Raw genomic sequence first — 25,972 nt, 5'->3', positions numbered from 1 at the left:
GAATGGACTGGCCACCACATTCACCCGACATGAATTGCATTGAACATGTATGGGTCGAAGATTAAACCAGCTGGAACAGCCACCTCTAACCTTAGAACAACTAGCCAATCAATTACCGGAAATATGGCAAAACATTACTCAACACTACATTAACAACTTAATAAGAACTATGCCAAACAGGGTGACAGCACTAAGACGAGCCAGTGGTGGACCTACGAGGTATTAATTTTCATGACAGGACTTTGGGGCACGCTCTACAGGGTGTAATTTTATTTTAATTTTTCCTGTTGTGTGTTAAAAATTTAAATTTTTTAGTTTATTTAATTTTTTTTGGGGCTATTGTGAGTGAACTTATAAGAGATTTATTTATTACATTTAATTTTGTTTTATTGTAAATCATTGGCAAACTAAATTTGCAGATTTTTATAATATCCACTTCGATTGTTGAGCAGTTTATTTTAGGTCCAAGATATGTTAAAAATCGTTTATTGACATTTTTTTGGTTTTGTGGAATCTTCGGATTTTTTATGAGATTTTGATCTGGTATTTTGCTGATGGTCAATATAGTTTTTATTATTTTTTTACATAGGTATAGCAACATGATGTTAGAATATATGTATATTGATCTAACATTCAGAACATCCGCTGTAAATAATAAATGGGTTGGATAACGCTTGTTCTTTAGATAAATTATTTTTAAGATATATTTCGGTATGACGTTCAGTTGGTTTAAAGTGGTGTTATAGAGACCCCCCCCACATACCAAATAATGCCGTACCGTATAAGTGACTCGACTAATGGCTTATATATTACTATCAATAACTTTTTAGATAATATTTGTTCAAATTAAGTGTTAATTTATAATAACTAAAAGCAGTTGAAAAAAAACACCCAAAAAATTAGTGGTTCTCTCCTTAAAAAAAACTTTTAGGTTTTGCTAGAGCAAGAAAGAAAATAACAAAAAATTATTGAACTATTGGTTATTTTAAGGAATTTATCTGAATTAAACAGATGCCTCTTTATGCCCCTAAGGGCATAGTAGCACCAAAAATGATTGAATTTCCTGATATTTTTAGAGTAGGTCACACTCGTGTATTTTAAGATGATTTTCCAGGATTAACTTTCCCTTCCAAGATGTATTCAATCCATCTGTTCACTCTGGAAGTCTGGTTACTTCACTAAGAACAAACAAAACTCCCAATTTAGGAATTCTTCTAGAAGTTCTCGAAAAGAAGCCATAGAGTCTATAATATCTAAGTTTATCTTACAGCATGTTCTAGAAATGTATACAATACTATTTCGAATAATCTTAGCACAAAATGGAATAATGTATTTCTCGATGATAACAGATAAGATTTCTTGATTTATAATATGCTTTATTTTGGTAAAAATTACATTAAAATAGGATTAGTCAGTTTAAAATGATAACTTGTCTCTATATATTAATTATCAATATCTACTAAATAATGATTAGTTATATGACTGCTTACTAAGACTATCCATTGATTTGTCTTTGTTTACTTTTAGATTACTTTATTGCTCTTTTGTTAGGACGATCTTGGAGTATGGCTCAATTATGTGGTCCCCGTCATATAACTGCTACATTGAGCAGATTGAAAAAACTCAAAATAAATTTTTAAGGGTGGCGAAGTCACGAAAAACATTACTCGACTTATGTTTTATGCATAAGGTTTTAAATACTACTATAGATTGTCCCGAGTTATTGTCACTTTTTAAACTTAAGGTGCCTTCCAGATTGAATAGACAATCAGAAATATTTTCAGTCCCATTCCACCATACCAATTACGGTATTAATGAGCCAATTACACGAATGGCTCGAAGTGCTAATGGTCTGTGAGGACAGATAAGCTTTTTTGACTCTAGGATTACATCTTTTAAGGGGCAGTTAAAGAATATTATTTCATAGGGGCTTTAATTAACTAACTCATCTACACCTTTCATTGATTTATAGATAGTTTTGTATCTAAATATATATGTTTGTATGGGTATGCTATGTAACACTTTTGTAAATGGATTCCGTAACTAAATAGATTTGGTACAAGAAAACTAGAAAAGTTTTTTTTAGTGAAGAAACTTGTCACCTTTAATATGAAACTAAAATCAATACAATTGTTACATGAATCCTCAAGATATCCATGTCTTTATACTATTAACCACTTGATCAATAATTCAGCATTTCTAATAATAGTCTCAATTAAAGAAAAAAACTTACCTTTTCCATCTGAAATCTCTACAGCCAAAAACAGAAACACACAAGTGACAAATAAGCTGATCGCATTGACGGAGAACCGTTTCTTCCGCTCCCTGTGCTTCATTTTGCGATACGACTCGACGTTTTGTTTTTACTTAAAAAAAACTCGTGAAACTGGTGTTTTCCAAGCTTTGATAATCGGTACTACACGAAATCCAGTCGTTTGTCATACTCCCTCTTAAATCATTTTATTACTAGTTGGGCTTCGAGATTAACAGATTAGATTACTACCTTTATTAACTGTTATCTACCGGTGTTTATTTTTTTTTTTGTTGCAAATATGCTTTGTTTTTGATATTAAGCTATAGATGGTTCAGTCAGGATGGCAGTCATCGTTTACGTAGTTTGGCACATCAATCTGAAATAAAAAAAATATATATATAAATATGATAAATTTAACTCATGTTTACAGTAAATCTTTTAAACGTAACGGTACTTCTTAGTCACCTAGATTTACTCGGAAGTACGGGTGCGGTGACCAGCAAATTATTATTGCTCTGTCGCCATATAGGGACCTTTCAGACGTGCATTTAAGCATATTTTTATCATTTAGCAGGTAGTTGTATTAAACCGATAACTAGAGAGATAAAATTGGACAGATAAACCCACATATCTTATGTTTACTAAAATTTAAACATTAAAACACAAAGAAAATGCCCAACAACAGATTTTTTCGTAAATATTTGATTTTCGTGTATTTATAAACCGTATATGGTCAAGGTATATTTATTAAACTGTAGAATATACGTATATCATATACTAGTCTGTTCACAAATGGAAGAAAATTTCGGCGTTTAAACAAATTGACACAGGATTTAGTAACCTAGTTTTTAAACTCGATCACTACCCCTCAAATATTTGATGAATATGCCACTGTGTAGTATACGATATACTTTTCATACACATACAGGGTGTTTCATTAATAATGCGAAAAAAATCAGGACGGGGTTCCTTGCTTAAAAATAATTAAAAAAAGTCCCTATAAACCTATGTCCGCAAATGCTTATTTCTAAGATACATGGTGCTGCAGTTTTATTTTAATTTTTTCTTAATAATTTCGGTAGATATTTGAACGAAAATTGGCATCTGGGGGTTTTTTTTGATATGGTAAATTCAAATTTAATGTTACGAGGGTTCGCACTTGTAGAGGGCGCTACATACACGGTTTTTTATACTTTAAAAGTGTCATATTTTTTATGGATGGTTAAATAACTTTTTTAAATAAAAAAGGGGATTTATCGATTATTTTTACGGAAAAAAGGTTCTTGGTCGAAGTCGCTACTATAGACACCGTTTTCAAGATATTTAGACTTAACGTAATGAATGCATTACACTTTTTTTTAGGAAACTCCCCCTGGTTTTTTTTTGGAATATTAATGAAACACCCTGTTTATATTTGATAGTAGACTTTTTTATTTTTTTTTTAATTTCATGCACTTTGTTTGCGTAAAGAAATAAAAACATTTTTTTGGGAATGCTCATTTTAAAAAATAAGCACATTATCCTCTTCAGTCCCAAGGACATCTCTTGGTGGCATCTCCGACTTCTTGCATTTTTTAGCAGGTTGACTTATTTCTTCATCTAATGAAGAAGTTGGATCTTGAAAACCTTTTGCTTGTGCCCCAAGGGCAAGAAATTTCCCGATATACAGTTTAAATTCAAGTAAATCCATGATAGAGTTTTTTCTATCTCCACGAGCGAAGCAGTCTTGGCGGTATTCAACCCACGAATTTGTAATTGTCAAGTCCACAAAATGCCAGAAAACTCTTACCGGCCATTTTTTTGTTCGCATGCAAATGCGGTAGTAAGATATTAGTCTATCACACATGTCCACTCCTCCCATAGAATGGTTGTAACTAGTGACAGAGTTTGGACATGAAACAAGAAGGTACTTATTATTTTTCTTGTCCCATCGGCGTACTTCTGTTACTGGCGCAGAGCCTGAAGATGTTAATGCCACTGTTACTGATCTATTGTCCATCCATTTCAGAATGGTCATTTTTTTGTCTTCTCGCACAAACTCATCAAAGGAACCACGACCATTCGAGAGGAGCTCTTTATCATTTTTTATTTCAACAAAACAATTCTGTTGTTCATAATTGTCCCTGTTCCCAAAATTCCTTTTGTTAGTAAATGATCCAGTAGCTTGACTGAAGTAAAGTAACGATCAAAATAAATTATGTGCCCTGGCGACAAATCTTCTGAAAGCTTCTTTACAACCGATCCACCTATTCCCAAATTTTGATCGGGAGAACCATCTGGCCAAGTTTTTGCACCTTGATAAATCATAAAATCTAAAACCAGTCTGGAAGGTGTAACTAAAATAAAATTTTTGAGTCCTACTGGATTTGGCTTGGTTTTAACGTACTGTCGGAGAGCAGTAGTGCCTGTGAAGGGGATCATCTGATCGGCGATGCTCAATTCTTTACTCCTTGGTAAAGTAATACACTTTTTACGAATCGCATCGATGATAGGTTGAACTTTCCATAGCCGATTTGACTGCTTTACCTCATTTGAAACACTAAGATTGTTAACAACATGTAGAAAATTTCTTAATTTAAAAATACGGTCTCTAGGTAGCTGAGTAATGCAAGATATTTCAATTCCCTTCATAAAATACAACCGCAGCCGTGGAAGTCCAAAAATGCCCATTAAAATATGTATTCTAGTCAATATTCGATATTCTTTGGCTGTTGGCTTTAGTGGTTTTTTTTCATTTGCTTGCATGGCACGAATATTACTTTGTTCTGATAAATTTTCCCAAAAATAATCTAGAAACTATTCATAAAAATAGTTCAGGGGTGTCCAATACTCATGATCATCTTGTAACTGCCATTCCGGATCAAGGTAGACATCTTCTCGACTTTCAAAAACATTTCTTTTCCATTTTACTTCTGCGGTTTTATTTTTTGTTTGCTCCTGGAGAACCTGCTCTCTTATTCTGGATAAGGGAACATTATCGTCATCAGACTCCTCTTCAATGGTATCAGAAACCGAATCTGCATCTGCCGGCGCCGGCTCGTCGTCTTCATTATCTATTTGCCTCAATTGATTCACTGTTTTCGGCGGTGATTTCCTCATCATCATCGCTCAAGTAGAAGTCACTGTCATTTAGAATCTCTTCAAGATCTTTATCCGTCAGTGGTTGCATACCACCTTAAAAAAAAGACGAAAAAAAAACAACAATAAAATTTAAAATTTTTGGGTAAAAAGTAAAAACTTGAACCAAATACAGTCCCGACGTCCAAAATACTGCACAAAATCAAAAGCCGAACACTCTGTAGAGCGACGTTACATTTTCTGTACGTATATTTGTTGATTTACTAAATAGCAGTCAATTTATTTGATTTTAATCAGTATTTTATCAAAACAATCGAAAATAATGCAAATATTACCTAGTTTCTGATACGACGCCATGATTTACAACACAACACCTGTTCCGTCAAAACAAAACTAAAAAAACCAACGTTGCCAAATATTTTTAACCAAATACCTTTTGGCGTATATATGCACGTCCAGTCCGCTGCACGGCGGGCTCCAAATCACGTTAAGTCGTCGTGAGCCCGTTCTAATATATTTTGAAAAATGTACAGCGGGCTGGACGTGTGGACTGAAGAGGTTATAGCAACGTACTAATATTAAAAGTTTCATTAAATTTTGTTAGTAGGCTAAACATAAAATGACAGAAACAAAAACAAGAGTTTAGATTAAATACAATACTTAATTTAATTAATTTATAAGTTAATTTATTTTAAAATAATAAATTTAAGAAAAATAATTGTGGAGTAAAGGTTCAATCAATTTGGCCATTCCAAAAATGGTCTTTATAAAAACAGCACCGAAAATAAAAAAAACTCACGAATATAAATTTGCTCAAAATTAAACAAGGATTTAAAAAATATAAACTCCCTATAGACCTCACTGCTGAAAGTTAGTTTTTTGTACATCAAAAAATGCCCCCTGTTACATAAAACACATTTGCAAATTTAAAAAAAATATATGTACATTGGTAGTAAAACAATGGGTAACTAAAAATGTTTCGGTCATCCTCCACTAAATTTATTTAAAAAACTATAAACCCTATACATGTTTCGGACATATAACATGTCCATCATCAGGGATAACAAATTAAGGGGCTCTGACAAGTCATGTTATAAGTTCTAGTGTCTGAGACAAGGTTAAAATACATGAGAAAGAGACATACAGTATTGGCCATAAAAGTTGGAACTTTTAAAATTTTAAAATTTTTCCAATGTTTTAAATTTATATTTTATTTTTGTACATTCAATCAATAAACTTATTTATAAGTAAACAAAAAAGCATACCAGAATTTCAGCCTTATCTTGTTTCAGACAATAAGAAATACTTTAAATTTTTGTGCTGGATAAAATGCTTGGAACTTTTAATAAGATGTATTTTACAGGCAGTCTTTGACAAACCAGTGTGCAAGTGGGTTTTTGGCCTATTCCTAAGAACACCGTGTCACGGATAATTAAGAAATATCGTATATTTGGAAATGTGGTACCAGGTAAAAGCACTGGAAGACCTAAAGCCACGGCTGCCCGTGTAGATAGGCGAATTTTAAATATTTCCCAGAATGACCCATTTTTGTCATCCTCCAAAATTTTACAAAAATTAAATAAAGGTGAGCCTTCCAATATCTCTGCAAGAACGGTAAGAAGGCCATTATGTTCTGGTGGACTTAACAGCTCAGACCTGCTAAAAAACCTTTGCTGCGGAAAAAAAATGTCAAGTTACGCCTACAATTTGCAATGGATCACCTTAACTGGACTGTACGAGATTGGAAAAAAGTGCTATTCAGTGACGAATCTAAGTTCAATCTATTTTCCAGTGATGGAATACTTCATGTAAGACGACCGAAAGGTGAAAGACTCAAGAAAAAGTTTATCCGACCTACGGTTAAACATGGAGGTGGTAATGTGATAGTATGGGGATGCTTTTCTTGGTATGGTACTGGGCCAATACATAAAATTGTGGGGAAAATGGATCGATGTATGGGAATATTTTGCGAAATATAATGGAGCCTTACACATTTGAGTCTATGCCAGTAAATTTTGTATTCCAGCATGATAACGATCCAAAACATTCGTCAAAATTGGTAAACGAATGGTTGGACCAAGAAAAGATCACAGTTTTAAAGTGGCCGGCCCAGAGTCCAGACTTAAACCCGACTGAAAATTTATGGGAACATCTGGATCGGGCATCTGGAACAGTCAAAAATGTTGATGAACTATTTCATAAGCTTGTTGAAGCCTGGACTCACATTGACAGACAAATAATTGAAAATTTGATTGAATCAATGCCCAGAAGAATGCAGGCAGTAATTAATGCTAAGGGTTACCATACCAAATATTAATTATAATATTATGATTTCAATAAGTTATGTTTTATGTCGTTTTTGAATAAAATCATTTAGTTCTAAGTATTTTGTCCAGCTTTTTTTAAATTTTTATTCCGAACTGCTACTGATGGTGCTGAATTTTTGTTAACATTTAAATTAATTAACACTAGTTTTTCGTGTACAACAACTTTATAAAAGAAAATAAAATGCTAATTAAAAGGCACACAAAATATAATACATTTTTAAAAGTTCCAACTATTATGGCCAATACTGTAACTTGGATTTACAAAATATTAAAACTGCATAATTAATAATTAATTATAATAATAATTATTAACTCCAACATTGATCTATTAACTCCACTGCAAAAATGGACTACTTCTTCAACTTAAATTGGTAGTAAAGTTATTTTAAAAAAAACTTTTTTTTTAAGTTTTAGCACCCCATATATCCAAAAGTGAAATGTGTAGATGATACATTCATAAACAATTTTTAAAGAGAATCACATTGTAAAATTTGTCGGTAGAGTTTCTGGACAGCCAGTATTATAATATACCATTGTTTATAAACTCATTCTAGTAAACGAGAATTCCTCAAGGTATATGACGTGAACATTTTATACGATATTTATCGTTGAGTTCAACGATAAATATCGTAATTCAACCAAAAATTTACACATTGTGTAAACCAAAAATAAACGTCTCTTTCACGTTTTCTTGGGTCACTTCAACCGTTAAAATTTCAAGAACTACTGCCGCAATTTAATTTTTTATATCGATAGGTTTTGAAACCAGGGTAAAGAAATTCAGTAAATATGTTGTGTTTGAGGTTGGAACCATCATACAATTTTGTCTGCAAAACAAAAATGTGTTATTGTTTTCTTAGACATAAATATTTGTTCTGTCCCTTATAAGGGACTCTATGCAAAATAGACAATCCTCAGTATAATTCGTAATTCGTATTTTGCAGATTATCTCTGCATGAATTGCAGACATTATTTGAAGAAAATGACGGTGAAGTTCAACAAAATCTTGATGTTTACATTGGAATTCCTGATGACCTAGGCGAAGACACAGAAGAAGACAGCGACAGCTCTGATGATATCGCAGATGTAAATGGCTTATGCCGTGGAATACTTCAGCAGAATTGTGAAGTAAGAGCCAGAAAACAAAATGATTTTGACGAAGAAGATCTAGTTCCTCTAGCCCAACTATTTCCAAAGTCTAAGGGTTTATCTCGTCGAACCTATGAAGCCCCACCTAATGAACAAGATGATTTTGATGAAGAAGATCTAATACCTTTAGCAGATCTGCTTTCTAAACCTGGGTCAACTATAAGTGAAGGGAATTTTTCAACCCCTAAACGTAGAAAGCTATACGAATGGGACGCAGATCCCCCCATTTTTTCTATGAATACAAACTGTGTGCCACGAGAGCCATATCTCAAGAAGCAAAAGAAGCCCAAAATCCGTTAGATTCTTTAAAACTGTTTTTCGATGAAGATCCCACATCGAAAATTGTTGAGGAAACCAATAAATACGGCCAACAAAAAAATAAGGAGCTAAATTTCACAAAAGAAGAGTTATATGTACTACTTGGAGGAATGCTTCTTTCAGGTTATGCAAAATATCCGAACAAGAGGAAGTTTTGGAATCCAACAGAGGATATACCTACCAAACATTTTAAAAAATAGCATGCGACTAAATAGATTTGTGTATTATTGTATATTATATTTGTGAAATAGAAGTGTTACTTCGCCACATCCATTTCAACGATAATGCTAATATTGATCGCAGTGACCGGATTTACAAAATTCGCCCTCTACTGAATGAGAATTTCAAAAAACACGGAGGTTTGGATGAACATCTTTCACTTGATGAAAGCATGATGCCCTACTATGGCAAACACTATGCCAAACAGTACATCAAGGGCAAGCCGATAAGTTCCGCTTCAAAAACTGGGCTCTATGCAGTAGTAATGGGTACATGATTTCTTTTGAGACTTACACTGGCAAATCAGATGCAGAAAAGGTCTTGGTGACCTTGGAAAAGACGTGGTTATGTCCTTACTACATAAATCGGAAGTGCCTTCTAACCAGGGATATAAATTTTTTTTGATAATTATTTTACAAGCTTGAGTTTACTGAACCATCTCTCGGAAAATAAAATTTGTGCAACGGCAACACTAAGAAAGATTCGAACGGAAAAGTGTCCATATCCTGAAAGTACTTCATGGAAATCAAAACCAAGGGGAAGCCACAGTTTTGTTTCTTGTGATAACTTTACTTTTGTACAATGGATGGACAACAAGGTTGTGACATTGGGTACCAACTTCGAAAGTAATGACATATGTCTAGATGGTGTAAGGAAACTAATACTATAAAACAAATTCCACAACCAAAAATTATAGCTGGATACAATAAACACATGGGAGGAGTTGATAAAATAGATGGGCTGATTGCTTTGTATAGGACAAGAATGCGACAGCGAATATGATATTGGCCAATAGTATCATATTTATTAGATGCAAGTATCTCAAATGGCTGGGTACTTATGAAAAAGCTAAGACCAAATGATGCAAATTGTGCCTCCTTACTAGAATTTCGGAGGTATATCGCCCTTCCTATGGTAAAAAACCAAGTAGAGGAAAAACTACGCTTCCAGTTCATAAAGCCTCTAGATTTGATAATATAGGACATTTAATTCGGTACAATGAATCTGATCGAAGGTGCCAAGTATTCAAGAAGAAAAGTAACTTTATATATGTAAAATGTGACTGTGGACTTCAACAAATTGTTTCGAAAATTACCATATAAACTAAATAATATTAATTTTATGTATTTTATGCATGAAAAAGGGACTCCACCTTAAAACACACACTAATAAAAACTAATATTTGAATTTTTTGATTTTTTTTTATATCTTATTTAAATCATTTAACTAATTCATAAAGAAAAATAATTAACTAATTCATTCATAAATAAAAAAAAAAAAATAACAATTTTAATAAGTTTATGCACTAATGGGTTAAAGATAATAACTCGCTTCAAAAATTTCAGAGACTAGTAACTAAAATACTCATGTTTAAACCCTTAACAGCAAATTTTTTCTATTTATTATCAGTCAATAACAAGTTGACATAATTCACATTAATATTTTATCTACAAATTCTGAGCCATATAACAGGTCTAAGCAATTAAATTTATCAAATGGAAATAAAATTGGTTGCTATATTAGTGTAATGACTGCTTGTTAAGTGTGATTTAAAAATATTGACATTGAATTGATTTTTTTTTAATAGTTCTATGGAGAATTTGCCAGATTGTGCTGCGAAAACTATATAAATAGAATGTATGATGATAACGTAGAATTATTCAAATAAATTCCCTTAAAATCATTAATGGAAATTATAATTTAAAAATTATGGGAAAACGTTAATTTTTAAATTATAAGAGACACTTCCAGAATAACATAAGCCACATAAGATCGCAAAATTAAGTTAATTTTTTATAATTTCAAATTACTTAATTTCTAAAAAAAATTTTACATTTTTTGGAGTCTAAATAATGACCAGGTTACATAAAACCTGTACTTGAATGACTAGAGGGGAGGAAAGAGAAGATTTTGGACATAAAAACATTCAGTTGACTAACCAATTGTGCATTTCTAGCAATTACATATAAATACTATTTAATTATGATGTGTGAAAAGTTATCAGCAACTGACTGCCTTTGATTCTTATGGAACTTAAAATATTTCAATAATATGACTGATAACATGTTTTCCTGCTGGGATATATATAAATGTTGTATTTCATTGTGTTCACATTACTATAAGCTCTGCATCTTGACTTGACAACATGATTGATTTGTGTTTGTTAAAAATTTACCCTTTTTTTAAGTTTTGTGGGAAATATTACACTTAATGTATGTAGTTGGTCATTAAAAGGTCAACGCATCGTAACAATTACATTAAACGCGACAAATTGTAAAAAAGAAGTAATAAAATAAAGTATGACACACCATACTTTGTACCAGCCTTTGTTGCCATGCACTGGACGGATTAAAAAATATAGAGCACGCCAACTGTGCTGTATACGAGCATATGTTATGAGATAAAGTGAAATATTAATACGCAATTCAAACCCTTCAGATTTAATTGGTAATAAATTGATGTACTTCAACAGTCGAATGATGAATATGCGTTTTGCTTTAAATTCAACAAAAATATCAGACTGAGACATGATAGATTGGATTTTTCTTATTTTGATTCATGAGATGCCCTGTATGAACCAAGTAAAAAAGTTTTAAGTAAAAGTAACAAGTTTTTCCTTTTTTTTTTAAATTGAAAAATTACTTTGTACTTCATTACTAACGTGAAAATTAAATTATGCAATTCCATTACTCCAGAGAGAGAAATTATACTTAAAATAATTATATATTATATATACAGTGAATTATGCAAGTTTAAATCTTAATTCAAGCTGAATTTTTTTTATAAAGTGATATAAATGCCACTTCCAATACATTTTTTAAAATATTTTAGTTCTAAATAAATTTTTTATTTCATACAAATATTCATAAGATGCCCTGTATAAACCAAGTAAAAAAGTTTTAAGTAAAAGTAACAAGTTTTTCCTTTTTTTTTTTGAAAATTGACAAATTTCTTTTTACTCCATTACTAACGTGAAAATTAAATTATGCAATTCTGCAGTCCTTTCTAGTACCAAATTTTGTAGGAGTCAAATGTGAAGAGCACATATCAAAACACCCAGAAATTTATACATCGATGAAGGTGACAATAAAACAAGACGACTTCAAGAATGCATGGAGGAGAGAGGTTTGGCCGAGTGGGGCTATGTATCCAAGTTTTTTATGAAGAGAAGGATGCGATCAACCAAGGAAGATCCTTATAAATATTATCCTTCCCCAAATAAATTAATTTAAAATTAAAAATATTTAGTTGTTTTAGGTAGATTTTTTGGATGGAATATATTAATACATCATATCAGATAAAGAATAAGTAGTAAAATAAAAGTAACAACAATAAAAAAAAATTATTACGAAAAATTGAACCTATTGTCAAAAACAAAGTGTATTTTTTCTAAATCAAGATATTCAACAAAATAATAGTTTCTAGGAGTAAACAGTATTAATTTAACCTTAAATATAAGTACAGAATGAAACAGAAAATAACATGTTACTCAGAAATACAATTTTCACAGTTCTCACATATAGTAAAAGAATGCTGAACGCAAACAAAATTTGAGCATTTTACACAAGTAAAGAAAGATTTACGATCATTAGTTCGTGTACAAATCGTGCATCTTCTTGCAAATCTCTGGCGTTTTCATGGTGGATCTAATGCCTGTTGTTCGTGTTGCCTTTTGAACATCTTACCTTGCAGTTCCCTTGGTAACCTTGGATTTTGGGAGCGCGTTTCAGTATAATCAGCAATGAGCTGATAGGCTAGGTTTTTCAAAAATATTCTCCTTTTTATTTCATTTTGAGTATTAGCTCTATATATGACTAAAGAGTTAATTCCCGTGAAATTCAATAGAGCATAAAATATAGTGAGTGACCAACGCCTACTATTACGGGATACATCATAGGACGCAGAGAGTTCATCTACTACATCCACCCCACACTTGCTAAAATTATAAAAAGTTATAATTTCAGGCTTTTTCTTTTCTGCGGTTGACGCATCAATATCGGGAGTGTGATGTAAAGTGGACATAACTAAAACAATTTTTTGTTTGTTTAGTATGTAGGACGTGAGCGTAACATCTTTTTGAAAACCGAATTTACTAGAAAAAATGTCACGACCCTTAGAGACCAGAAAAGTTGGAGGCAACTGTCTTTTATTTTTTCTGACTGTACCAACGGCCGTAAGCTTATGTTCCTTTAACAAATGCAGTAATATTTCAAAGCTGGTAAACCAATTGTCAAATGTGACGTTTCTCCCTGAGCCTGAAATTGGTGCGACAAGTCTATTTACGACATCAAATCGTTTATTACTAACTGTATAGGGTCCTTCAGGTTGCGCACCTACATATACTTCCATATTCAAAACATAGTAAGTTCTTGCATCAACCAAAGCGAAAATTTTAATGCCGTATCTTACCGGCTTGTTAGGCATATATTGCCGAAATGCACAGCGTCCCCTAAATGCTTCTAGCTTTTCATCTATAGTTAGATACTCGCTTGGGGTGTAATTGTTTTGACTGTTTTGTATAAAGCGCTCAAAGACTGCCGAATAGCGGCTAATTTATCAGTTGCTTTACGTTCATTTTTATTCTCAATATTATCAAATCTTAAACAAGAAAGAAGTACAGTGAATCTTTGTAATGACATGGTCTTACGAAATTTTTCTATTCCAGAACCATCCGAACAAAAGAGATCATCTAAATTTAATCTTTCCGATTTATATTTCCCTGCTAAAAATATAAGACCAATTACTGCCTTTATTTCATTCAAACTGGTCTCTTTTACAACGTATTGATGATTTTCATTATAAAACTTAGACTTTTCTGCAAGTTTTTTATTAGTCCACTTGACAATATCGTTAATCATACCATTATCCATGAATAACTCAAAGCATTCTGAAGGTGTTATTGCATTTTTGCCATTAGCTTTAACACCTGGTAAATGTGTTATAATATTTTCACTACGAGTGCTTACATTTCTAGGGTAGCATACCTTAGCCCATTTTGTCTCATCTTTTCCTATGTAGTGCAAATTTCGTTTCGCCTTACCTCCATTTTCGATCGTTGTTTCTTGCGTTTTTTCTTCTTCGATCTCTTCCACATGTGCTGATTGAGTCGTGCTTAGGTTGTTAAATTCTTCTTCTCCCTCTCCATCATTTACATCTATCATAGCGTCTTCCTCGCTATCACTGCAGTGATAACTTCCGCTTTCGTAGTCCTCTTCTCCTTCACTTTCTGAACCTAATGGCGCTTCTCCTTCGTCTAACTCTTGCCATAACTTAATAAGACGCTCTTGCTCTTTTTCAAAGTCACCCATTACTAAAAATGCAATAAAACACATTTAAAATATCAACCACTAAAAAAAAAACCAACAATTTCACAGAATATTGAAAAATTAATTTACCTGTGTGGTGGGGTATGTGATACCCCAGACAACTTTGAAGACGTGTGGTCGCTACAGAATCAACAGGAGCACTGATTTTGCCGCGGGGACAGGATGACTGAAGTATAATTGGAAGGTACCAAGGCGCTCGGCGCGCTCCTACAGTGTACTAGAAAATCGCGCTTAATTTAAATTTACTAGGGTATGTCATACCCTACCACACTGACGCCGGGTTAAATAAAACATCAATACCAACGAAAATAACAACTTCATTGCGGGTCTATTATCAGAATGTTCGAGGACTCAGAACAAAGGTTAGTGAACAGTATTTTGGCAGAGGAATATGATCTGATCATCCTGACTGAGACCTGGCTGACGGATGGTATTCATAATACAGAGCTCTTTAATAACAGGTACCATGTACTCAGAAATGACCGAAATTATGGCAGAAGAGGAGGTGGAGTTCTCGTGGTTGCAAAGAAGAATTTGAGCATGCAAAATGTAAGCATGGATATTCCTAATAGCTCTAATCTCAAGTGCTTACTGGTAAATATTAAAAGTAAAAAGAAATTATTTTATTTATGTGCTGTTTATATCCCACCTAATGTAAATGTAGATATATATGAATGTCCAATTTTTTAATCAATTCGAGTGTATTTTAGATAAGAATGTAGATGTAATAATTTTAAGTAATTTCAATTTACCACGTTATTCAACGTAAGAACTCTGTTTATAACAAAATGCAAAGGCAACTAGACCTTGTACTGTCAAAAATAAAACATTTTAGACTTAAAACATTGCGATAGTCCAAATTTAGAGGAGGATTCATACCATCCCTCCATTAGTATGACTGCCTATATCACAACAAAAGAGAATAAGTCTTCCTCACAGTGAGCATATCTATGAATATTCAAGGGGTGGTTTCTATAAGTTGTATAATTTATTGAAGGATGTTGACTGGTCAGATCTTGAAGTAACTAAAGATGTAAACATATGTATTGATCTATTTTACAAAAAGGTATATGAATGCTTGGATCAAGCAATACCGAAAAAAACAGTAAAGAGCGACATTTGCAAAAGTAGTAGCTATCCAATTTATTTTTCTACAGAATTAAAAAGAAACATAAAGTTAAAAAGTAAACTCCACAGACAAATAAAAACAGGGGATGCTAGTTTGGAGGTTAAAAAGCAGTTTAAAATCCTGAGGGCCACAATCAAATATCAAACTACACAAGAAATGCAATTGTATCATGAGACAGTTGAAAACAATGTTTTTATTGACCCAAATACCTTCTGGGACCTTATAAGATCTAAACGTTTAAAACCTAATATTCCGACAGAGGTTTCATTTCAGGGTCATTCTGTTAGTGGTGCTCAGACATTGCTAACACATTTGCTGCATATTTTGAGTCAGTTTTCCGGCAGTCTGAGGAGCCTAAATTTGAATAATGTTCCGGCAGTTTTTCCTTTATATCTGACGACGACATTAAAGCAAGTATCAAAAAATTAAAGCCAAAAAAGGCCACTGGTAACGATCACTATCTTCTGATGTTCTGATATTTTGTATGCTCCACTAAAAACAATTTTTTCCTGAAATGCTGAAGTATGCAACAGTAACTCCAATATTTAAATCGGGAGATGCATGTTTGGTTAACAATTATCGACCAATTAGTGTTCTCAATTCTCTTGTCTCGACTGTCACCAATCTCGACCTTCTGAAAGAGGCAACAGCTAAGGCTATTGACAATAAGGAGCAGTTAGATGTGATTATGACGGACTGTGAAAAAGCTTTTGATAAGGTCGACCACGGTCTGTTGATCACTAAACTGGGTAAATTCGGTTTTTCTCCTTCCGCATGTAAATTTATAGCTTCCTATCTAAAGAAAAGAATTCAACGGGTTAAGATGGGTAGAGAATTATCTGTGCAGTACATGGCAGTGTCTGGAGTGCCACAGGGCAGTAACCTTGGTCCATTACTGTTTGTGATTTTTATTAATGACTTGCCAGATTTTGTAGAATGTTCTGAGTGTGTCATGTTTGCAGATGACTTTAAACATAGAAGTTATTTAAACATATATCATCTATTAAAGATTGTGATGAGTTGCAGAGTGATTTAGACTCAGTGTCTGAGTGGTTTAAGGTCAATAGAATGTCATTAAATGTTGGTAAATGTCATGTCTTAACTTTGACACGAAAAGTGAATGTAGGGACCTTGGTGATGGTATGTACATTGTACATGCAGTCAAACTTTAAATTTAACCAGCACTATGAAGCTATTGTCAATAAAGCATAATATAAAGTTCTTGGATTTGTAATTAGAAACACTAAAAACTTTAAACAAATAAAATCAATCATAATGTTATACAATACATTGGTTAGACCCCATTTAGAATATGCCTCTGTTATTTGGTCACCACAGTGATTGGTGCATATTGATATGATTGAAAAAGTGCAAAAGAGGTTTTTAAGGCATCTATACTTAAAAACTCAATACCTGTCCCTATATGATTTCTTATCAAAGTATGCTGAATTTAGTATGGTTAGATTAAGTATAAGACGAAGTTTAAATGTCAACAATTTAAAGTATAAGAAATGTTCCTTAATTAACAACATAACTTTTGTGGTTCCTAAAGTAAACTTAAGAATAAAAAATAAAAAGCTCTTCCAATGTTTAACTCCAAGTAGTTCACCTATAAATCGAATGATGTACCAAAGTAATGAATATATACAAAAATGTGATATAGATTTCTTTAATAGTTCTGTAGGACAAATTAGATCTGTGATTTTAGGTAGTACACATATTTGTTTTAGCACCTGCTATATGTATTTGTATGTTTTTTATATTTTTTTTATATTGTTAATTTGTTTAGTTAGTATATTTTAGTTGTAGTCTTTCTTTTTCTCGCCTTTACTGGCTTAGTAAGCACTCTTAACATGTAATTACATTTCCAATGTGTTTGTGAGAGTATAATAAATAAATAAATTCCTTTACTCCAGAGAGAGAAATTATATTTAAAATAATTATATATTATATATACACTAAATTTTGCAAGTTCAAATCTTAATTCAAGCTTAATTTTTTTTATAAAGTGATATAAATGCCACTTTCAATAATTTTTAAAAAAATATTTTAGTTCTAAATAAAAGTTTTATTTCATACAAACAACCATAAAATCCGTATAAAATTTTAGGCCTTAAATTACAAAATGCATTTTTTTGCGCAAAGTATCTATTATATAAAATTAATTAAAAAACTAATTCTGCTTCATCTAAACCATGAACTTGTGTTATCTTCGATGAGTTCAAAAGCAAAAAGACCTCGTAGTTTCCGGTTTATAGATATGCCCTATAAGTGCAAGTATAAACGATAATAAACGATTTTAATTTCCTGTCTCTCAACTAACTAAAAAAAAGCTCCTTTTGAAACATGAATAGACGGCATTAAAACACGAGTACAGATTAAATTTTTACGGTAAATCTCGCGAATTCATGGTGGTTTCCGCACCAATCAATTTTTCTTGACAATGTTTGATACTCATACCACCAGTGGCTACCAAGGTTACCTAATTCCTACCGGTGTTTTATGAATTGAATAATGCTTTCTATTCGTATTTCTGCACCTTTATGCCTATTACACAATGTAATAACTTATGCAAACTGAACCGTGTTGGTATTGGAAAGTATATTATCGATATTTGTACATTTTTCTCTATTTACCGCGTGCATTTATTTATTTAATTCTAGGTCAAACTTATATAGTAGCAAATCCTAGACCCCGCATATTAAAAATATGACTGAACGCGGTTACTGCTTCGCCATACTATTATTATTAGTGAGTGACCCAAGTTTGCCCTCCATGTGTCCAACTATATAATGTACATAGAAGGAAATTAAAAATGATTAAGTTCAGAGACACAATGAGAGCACTTTATATTTTTAAGAGCAAATTATATTTTTATTATAAATGCTAATGGTATATTAAGGCGTATAAAGGCCATTGCATCTCACTATACAGGGTATATATAAAGAATGATACATCAAAGTTTTTTTTTTAATTTCTACTTTTAAGATCCTGATATGATTCATGTAAAAGTAAAAATAGTAACATTTCTATTTAATTTATTCTAAGGATTTTTGAACCTTTTAATTCTAAGCATTTATACCCATATTAAGGGGCATATTGAAGATTAACAAAAAATTAATTAGTTTAATAAAACTCTTAATACAACCTGTAATGTTGTGTTGATCTTAGAATTGAATTGAATGCCTAGAATAAGCCTAGCTGCAAACCATAGGCGACATTGTTTGAGTTCACCATGCCTCAGGCAATGATGTCGAATCGACTCACCAATTTTTCATTCGATATATAATTTTCTTAATCCACTACATATTTTTTAATGTGTTATATTTTGTAACAGGTAAAAAATGTACTCTTTAAAAGTTTCGTTTATTTGCTGACTAATAATATATACTTTGAGAGTAATCAACAATTTTTTCAGAAAAAAAAAATTTCTGGCAAAAAAGTTAAAGGAAAAAAAGCAACTTGGCAGTGTACAATAAAAAAATCTTATATATGTAAATATTCTTATGAGTCCAAAGTGTTAAATATGTTATTTGTCTGTCTGGTGTTCTTGAATTTATGTTTGGAGTACTGCAAGGCACAGTGTTAGGTCCTTTATTGTTTACACTATGTATTAATGATATGATAAAAGTAGTCAAAAAATATAAAATCGTTTTATTTGCCAAGATTTACACAGTTGGTAAAAATCAATGAACTGGTATCTAATATAATTACTGATCTTATTAACTTATTTGGCTGGCTCTGCAACAATAAACTGGGTTTAAATACCAGTAAATTAAAATTCTAGTAATTAATTTTTAATTAATAAAGTAATTCAAAATTCATCCATTATTCTCAAAGAGACTTAAATATATGACCAAAGGGGGAGAGAAAGTAAACTCAAAGTCAAAGTCTCATAACTCAAGCGTCTATTAAAAGGTTACGCGTTTCGCCGCATTAGGGCATCATCAGACCTATCTAAATACAAAAACTACACACTGACTCACACTAACATAAAAAATAAAAATAGAAAGAAAGAAAGAAAGAAAGAAAATGTGCTATATAACGTAAGACAACAAAATCTTGTGTACAAGCATCCTAAAAACTAAAAAATTCCAAATTCACTTTAAATTTCAAACAAACATAACTTCTAAAACACTTTACCATAAAATTCACACACATTACCAAAATTAATCATAACAAAACAGATTGAGAAAAAAATGCATCTTTTTGATAAATTTCATTAAAAAATAAGTAAAGCTGTCAATAAAACAGAATTTAGAAGAAGTAAATTACATTATTTAACAGGAAACAGAACTAAAACACTAAAATGATGTCAGAGCACAGGTTAAAAGGTATCATTAAAAAAATCGTCAAGGCTATAATATGCCCTGGATAATAAAAGTGATTTTAGTTCCTTTTTGAATCTCTTAACTTCTAAAATTTGTCTGATATATAGAGGAACATGGTTGTAAATTTTTTTGCTGAGGTATATAAGTGAGTTCTTGGTGAGGGAGGATGTAGGGATTGGTAAGGGAAAATCGTTAACCTGGCGAGTCATATGACCAGTGTTAGAGGGAGGTTTAGGACATTTATGAATAAGAGTAGCTGTTTCTAAGATAAAAAGAGAAAAGAGAGATTTTTTGAGATATAAAGAGAGGTTCACAAGAATCTCTTAACCCAGCGGAACATAGGTATCTAACTGTCTTTTTTTGAATCACAAAAATTATGTTTAATAATCCCTTGTTGCTTAAACCCCAAAAAGGCAAGCCATAACGAAGGTGGGACTCAATAAGAGAAAAGTACACTGAACGTGCAACTACCCCTCCCAGCTCATGCCCCGCCATTCTTACTGCAAAGCATCCAGAGGATAATTTTGATGCAAGATTTAGGATATGATCTTCGAAGCGAAGGCGACCATCAATGGTAATACCAAGGAACTTACAGCTTTCTTTGTTTTGCAAGGGGGAGTTTTCACTAAACATAAGGCCCTGAACGTCACACTTAAATCCCATAATAAAGGTTTTGCCCACATTAAATACAAGCCTGTTTGCAGCACACCACTCCGATAAAATCTTAAGATCCTTAAAAACCTGGGCTCTAACATTATCAGAATCTCTATGATTCCATAAAATGGTGGTATCATCAGCAAACTGAACCACTTTGCCCTGCAGTTTTAATGAACCCAAATCATTTACATAGAGCAAAAATAATAGTGGTCCTAACACTGAACCCTGAGGTACTCCAGTTTTAAGGGATCTGGAATCGGATAAACATCTAGATACTGTAACTCTTTGGGTACGATTAGACAGATAGGATTCCAGCCATTGCAATGCCACACCTCTAAAGCCATAATTATTGAGCTTAGACAGCAGTATTCCATGATCTACACGATCAAATGCCTTGGATAAATCGCAAAACACTGCCGCCGCGGACTCTCCAGAATTTAAGGACACATAGACACTCTCCAAAAAGCCGAAAACAGCGTCATGAGTCCCTTTTCCCGTTTGAAATCCAAACTGATTTGCAGATAAAATGCAATTATGTTGCAAAAAAGATAAAATTCTGATTTTTGCAAGTTTTTCAACTATCTTGGAGAGGGTAGATAATATAGAAATTGGACGAAAATTACAAGGCTCACTCACATCTCCACCCTTATAAAGAGGGATAACCACTGCCTCCTTCAAACATGCTGGAAAGATGCCATTATGAAAGGAATTGTTTATGGCAGAAGCTAAGGCATTCAATGCTGAGTCAGGCAAAAGGAGTAGTAATTTTGATGATATCCCATCAGCTCCAGCTGATTTATGGTTTTTTAAGCTTTTAATTGCATCTCTAACATCAGTAAGGCTAACAGGATAAAAGAAAAAAGAATTTTGAACTGACACTTGTTGAATATAATGCAAAGGATCAATATTAGTATTCACATCCTTGAGCAATAAATGAGGAATATTACAGTAATAATCATTTAAACTATTTGGTCTTACTTCTGGTTCTGAAACTTTCTTGTGAGAATACCTGGAGTCATTTATAATTGACCAACATTCTCTCTGCCTATTTGAGGACATATTCAAGCGGTCACTATAATATTTAACCTTAGCTGCTTTTATCGTCTTTCTATATAGACTACGATATTTCTGATGATAAAGAATAATGTTTGCATTAGTTGTAAACTTGCACAGCTTAGCCAAAAAACGGAGGTTTTTAGCTGAAGTTCTGAGGCCTGCTGTGACCCATGGTTTTCTATTTTTCATTTTAAGTCTCTTTTTAGGAAAACACTGATTGATCTTGTCACATAGCACATGAAATAACAAAGTAAACGGGTCAGGAGCCATTTCAACTGCATTCCAATTAACCAAAGCTGCAGTAGAAGAAAAAGCATTAAAATTTGCTCTGCTGAAAATTCTTCCTATATAATGAGATGAAGGAAATACAGTGTTGCATGGAATCCTAGCGAGAATGGCTTCATGGTCAGAAATACCAGATGAGAGTACTCTACATGACACATCATTTAAATTTGTACACAAATAATCAATAGTAGTTGCAGATGAGGATGTTATACGTGTGGGTGAAAGAACATGCATCTTCAAGTCATAAGATTCCAATATACTTAAAAGGGATGTACGATATGATGGCAAGCTTACATCAGTGAAGTTAATATTAAAGTCACCAGCCAATATAACTATGGAGTGTAGAGACAATTGGGATAATAGAGAATCAAGTTTGTCTAGGAACATAGCAATATCTCCTGTGGGTGGTCTATAAACACAAAGAACATATAAATTAAATCGCTTACAAAAACAAAGGGAGAATTCAAAAACCTTCTCCAACAGAAAGCTGTCATACTTATTAATTTTACAGAAAAAAGCTTCAATTGTTTGTTTAACTAAAATAGCTGTTCCTCCATGTATGGAGTGTTGCCGACAAAAAATTGATATGGGAATATAATCAGATATTAAGAAACATTCGTTAGGCTTTAACCAGTGCTCAGTTAGTAATACAATATCAGGAAAATCACATGAATCAAGTAAAAGATGAAGCTCGTCCATTTTATTTCTTAGAGACTGTATATTTAAAATAAAACTACTGAAACTTTTCACATGCTTATTTTCAATGTTATTTATAGAATGTGAGTGAGCTTCATCTTCTGTGTATTTATCTATAAAAAAGAATCCTTATCACAGTCAGTATCTAGAAGTCCAGATTGATTACTTGGTTTTATTGTGGATACATTTTTTGATGAAATGCTACTTTTGAAATGTTTTAAAATATGGGTATACAGTAATGATGCCAAATCTGATCCAAAGTTGCTGGCATGATTAGACTCTAAAATTCTATTTAGATTAATATTATTTGCGTGAAATATTCTATAGAGAGCCTTATTGCTGTTATAAATTACATTATGGTTTGGATACATGTAAGGGCTTGTCATCACTAAACTATTGCTGTGTAAATGTATAAATTTTTTTAAAATATCGAATGATGGTTCAGTTAATGGTAGGTCATTTATATAGATCAAAAAGAGGATAGGCCCCAAAACAGATCCTTGGGGAACACCTATGGTTATCCCACTTTTTGCTGATAACACCCCACCAACACTTACCATCTGATCTCTATTGGCCAGATAGGAAGCGAGAAGTTTAACACTGTTGGGACTGAGTCCATATTTAGAAAGTTTTTGCAGCAATATGTTATGGGGAAGACAGTCGAGTGCCTTGCTCAGATCGCAGAACAAGACACTGCCATATTGCAAGCTATCAAAAGCATTTAACAAGTAATCAACTAAGTCTAAAATGACCAATGTCACGCAACTGATGGAGAGAAAAAAGCTTTCATCTGTTGTAAAATTTCTTTCTAAACAGCAAATTTGCTTTAAAAGAGCTGTTATGAACGAAAGAGTAAGCAGCCATTTTAAAACTAGGAATAAGAACGACCATATTGAAAATATAATAACTAAATTATTAAAAAATGGTTTTTACAAGTTAGGATGCGTAAGTTTAACAATTTTTTGATAAATAATAAAATAATTACAAAGAATATTACATTTTTTTTCCTTTTTTTTTAAATACAAAAAAAAAATATTTATTTTTAACATACCTGTACTAATCATAAAACAAACAATTTGTTGAGGCGCGTAAAAAAAAATTAGTTCAAAAGCATATATACTTTGACAGAAATGTGGGGTCTGCAATAAAATCTAGATATAGCTATCCTTATTATCGCTAAAGAAGTAAATATACATTATTTCTTATAAAATATTATACTGCATCCATTTCTTCAGTTATACCATTTCATTGTAACAAGTCAAGACAATTTTGTTACTTGCATCGAAACTACCAGAATGATTTATTTTATAAGTTAGGATGTTTGCAGCATTAAAGAGCATTTAGCATTTTTCCTATTTTTTAAAAAGTAAAATAATTTCACACAACAACATCTATAAAACAAATTTATATTTGTCATTGAGCCTTGCTTATAGTGTTATAGCTATTTTTATTCCAAACTCTTAAAAATCTAATTTATAACTACTGTATAATAATAACCTTATAAAGGTAATATAAATGTTTATAAAACCGTCTTGTTACATTTTATGCTACCATTAGAGAACATCTATAAGAGCAGTTATAAGTATATTAGGCTTTATAACTTGGTGCCCCTTTTGCACTTACAGACTTCTTGTAATAGGTGTAAGAATGTTCTATAGAGTAAATATTACAGGGTTAAGATTTTTAATTTTAGCTGTAAGAATATTCTTACAACCTTCATAAATATGTGAAATGTTAGTTGGGATCTTTTTTGAAGATTTTAACTTTTCATCAACATTTCATAATTTAAATTTTTAAATAGCAATTAACTGTTTTTATTTATGAATGAATGTTGCATGAATGCAATTTGTAAAAGCATATTCATTATTCAATTGAGAAATACATATACAAAGGGAATGTCAATGTCTAACTAGGTTAACAAAAAAAAACAATTTAAATTAATAATAATATAATACACCCAATGCTTATTGATTGTTATGTTCAAATTCTCAAATTTTATTTTTATTGAATTAGTTAGGTGGTGACAGTGACATTCAAACCACACAATTTTAATCAAGGATTTATGTTATATAAATATGGCTTATTTGAAGTGAAAAGTGAATTTACATAATTAAGAATACCTTGAATGAAACATAAATTTAATTTCTGTCATGTATTATACATTTTTTTTCTTAAATTCTTGCAACAATTACTTTACGGAGACAAGCATAAGAACTGCTGCTGCTACATCATTTAAATGGTGAGTCACTAATATGTCTTTTGATAATTGAACTTAGTGTGATATTTGACTTTTTTTTTAATAAAAAACTAAAAATTATTTGTCTTGGTCTTGGGTCTTTGTGACTCAACTCAATAATGGGTTTGCCTTTGAGGTTCTATAACAAAATTCCCCTTTTTCCTGCTGCTAGTGTTGTTTAAACTTGTTAAACATTGTTAATGCTGCAACCTTGACAGGTTATTGAAGATAGTTTCTTTACTTTGGCTTAACAATGGGTACAACCACCACACACTATTCCAGTTATTACAAGTGTAACAAACATAAATACAAATACCTATCCAGATTAAGAGCTAATCTTAAACAAAAGAAAATTGAACACTTGTACCTTTCTCTATATGCGCTCCACAAGCCAGATTCCTGAATGAAAATGTCGCCTAATCCAATCCACAACAAAGAAATGCACTCCGATTAAACCAAAACCAAGACAGTTTAATCGTTTATAAATGTTTTAATAGAAAAAACGGCCCATTGGTATGGGAGTGGCTGAACATTTTCACCAACTGCAGTCTTTCAAAACAAATGGTGACATTGCATTGTAGGGTGATGACGGATGAACAACGGCAGTGACGTACGGACGGGAGCCCCACTATAAGAAAACCCGCAGCTCGGGCAATCCTCGTACACCAACTAACGAGAATTTACATTTTACCGAGACCGAGAGTCGGATTAAGTGGAACGAGAAACGAGAAGAGAAAGGAACGAACGGAACAAACCAGCGCCGCCGGTCGCAACAAGAACACAAGAACCGAATATTGGATAATGAAGTTAATGTGCAAAATCTATATGGATGTACAGTGAGGGACAAAGTATTGGCACACTATTACTTTTAGAAGCAATTCATTAATAATTACAATAATTTTTTAACAAA

The 25,972-nt window shown here is 32.2% G+C and overlaps 1 protein-coding gene and 1 long non-coding RNA gene across 5 annotated transcripts in view; one reads left to right on the top strand and one right to left on the bottom strand.

Annotated features, from left to right (window-relative positions):
• LOC126743982 (prominin-like protein) overlaps positions 1–25,589 on the bottom strand; it is a 126,093-nt gene extending 100,504 nt beyond the window's left edge. For 2 of the 4 annotated variants that reach the window (XM_050451298.1, XM_050451306.1), the window contains exons 1-2: positions 25,430–25,587; positions 2,234–2,630 (exon numbers count right to left, since the gene is read on the bottom strand). In XM_050451298.1, the coding sequence (XP_050307255.1) occupies positions 2,234–2,336 (103 nt within the window). In that variant the 5' untranslated portion in view covers positions 2,337–2,630; positions 25,430–25,587. Of the gene's footprint in view, positions 1–2,233; positions 2,631–25,429 lie in introns of those variants that run through there. The other 2 variants (XM_050451291.1, XM_050451282.1) reach the window with 2 other exon arrangements.
• On the top strand, positions 24,774–25,972 carry LOC126744285 (uncharacterized). The gene is made up of 2 exons (XR_007663100.1): positions 24,774–25,065; positions 25,644–25,972. It is a non-coding gene; the product is annotated as an uncharacterized LOC126744285 (long non-coding RNA).

The sequence above is a fragment of the Anthonomus grandis genome, chromosome 1, assembly GCF_022605725.1.
Source record: "Anthonomus grandis grandis chromosome 1, icAntGran1.3, whole genome shotgun sequence".
NCBI lineage: Eukaryota > Metazoa > Arthropoda > Insecta > Coleoptera > Curculionidae > Anthonomus > Anthonomus grandis.
The sequence above is the reverse complement of the archived record's forward strand: the minus strand, read 5'-3'. Positions and strand labels throughout refer to the sequence as shown.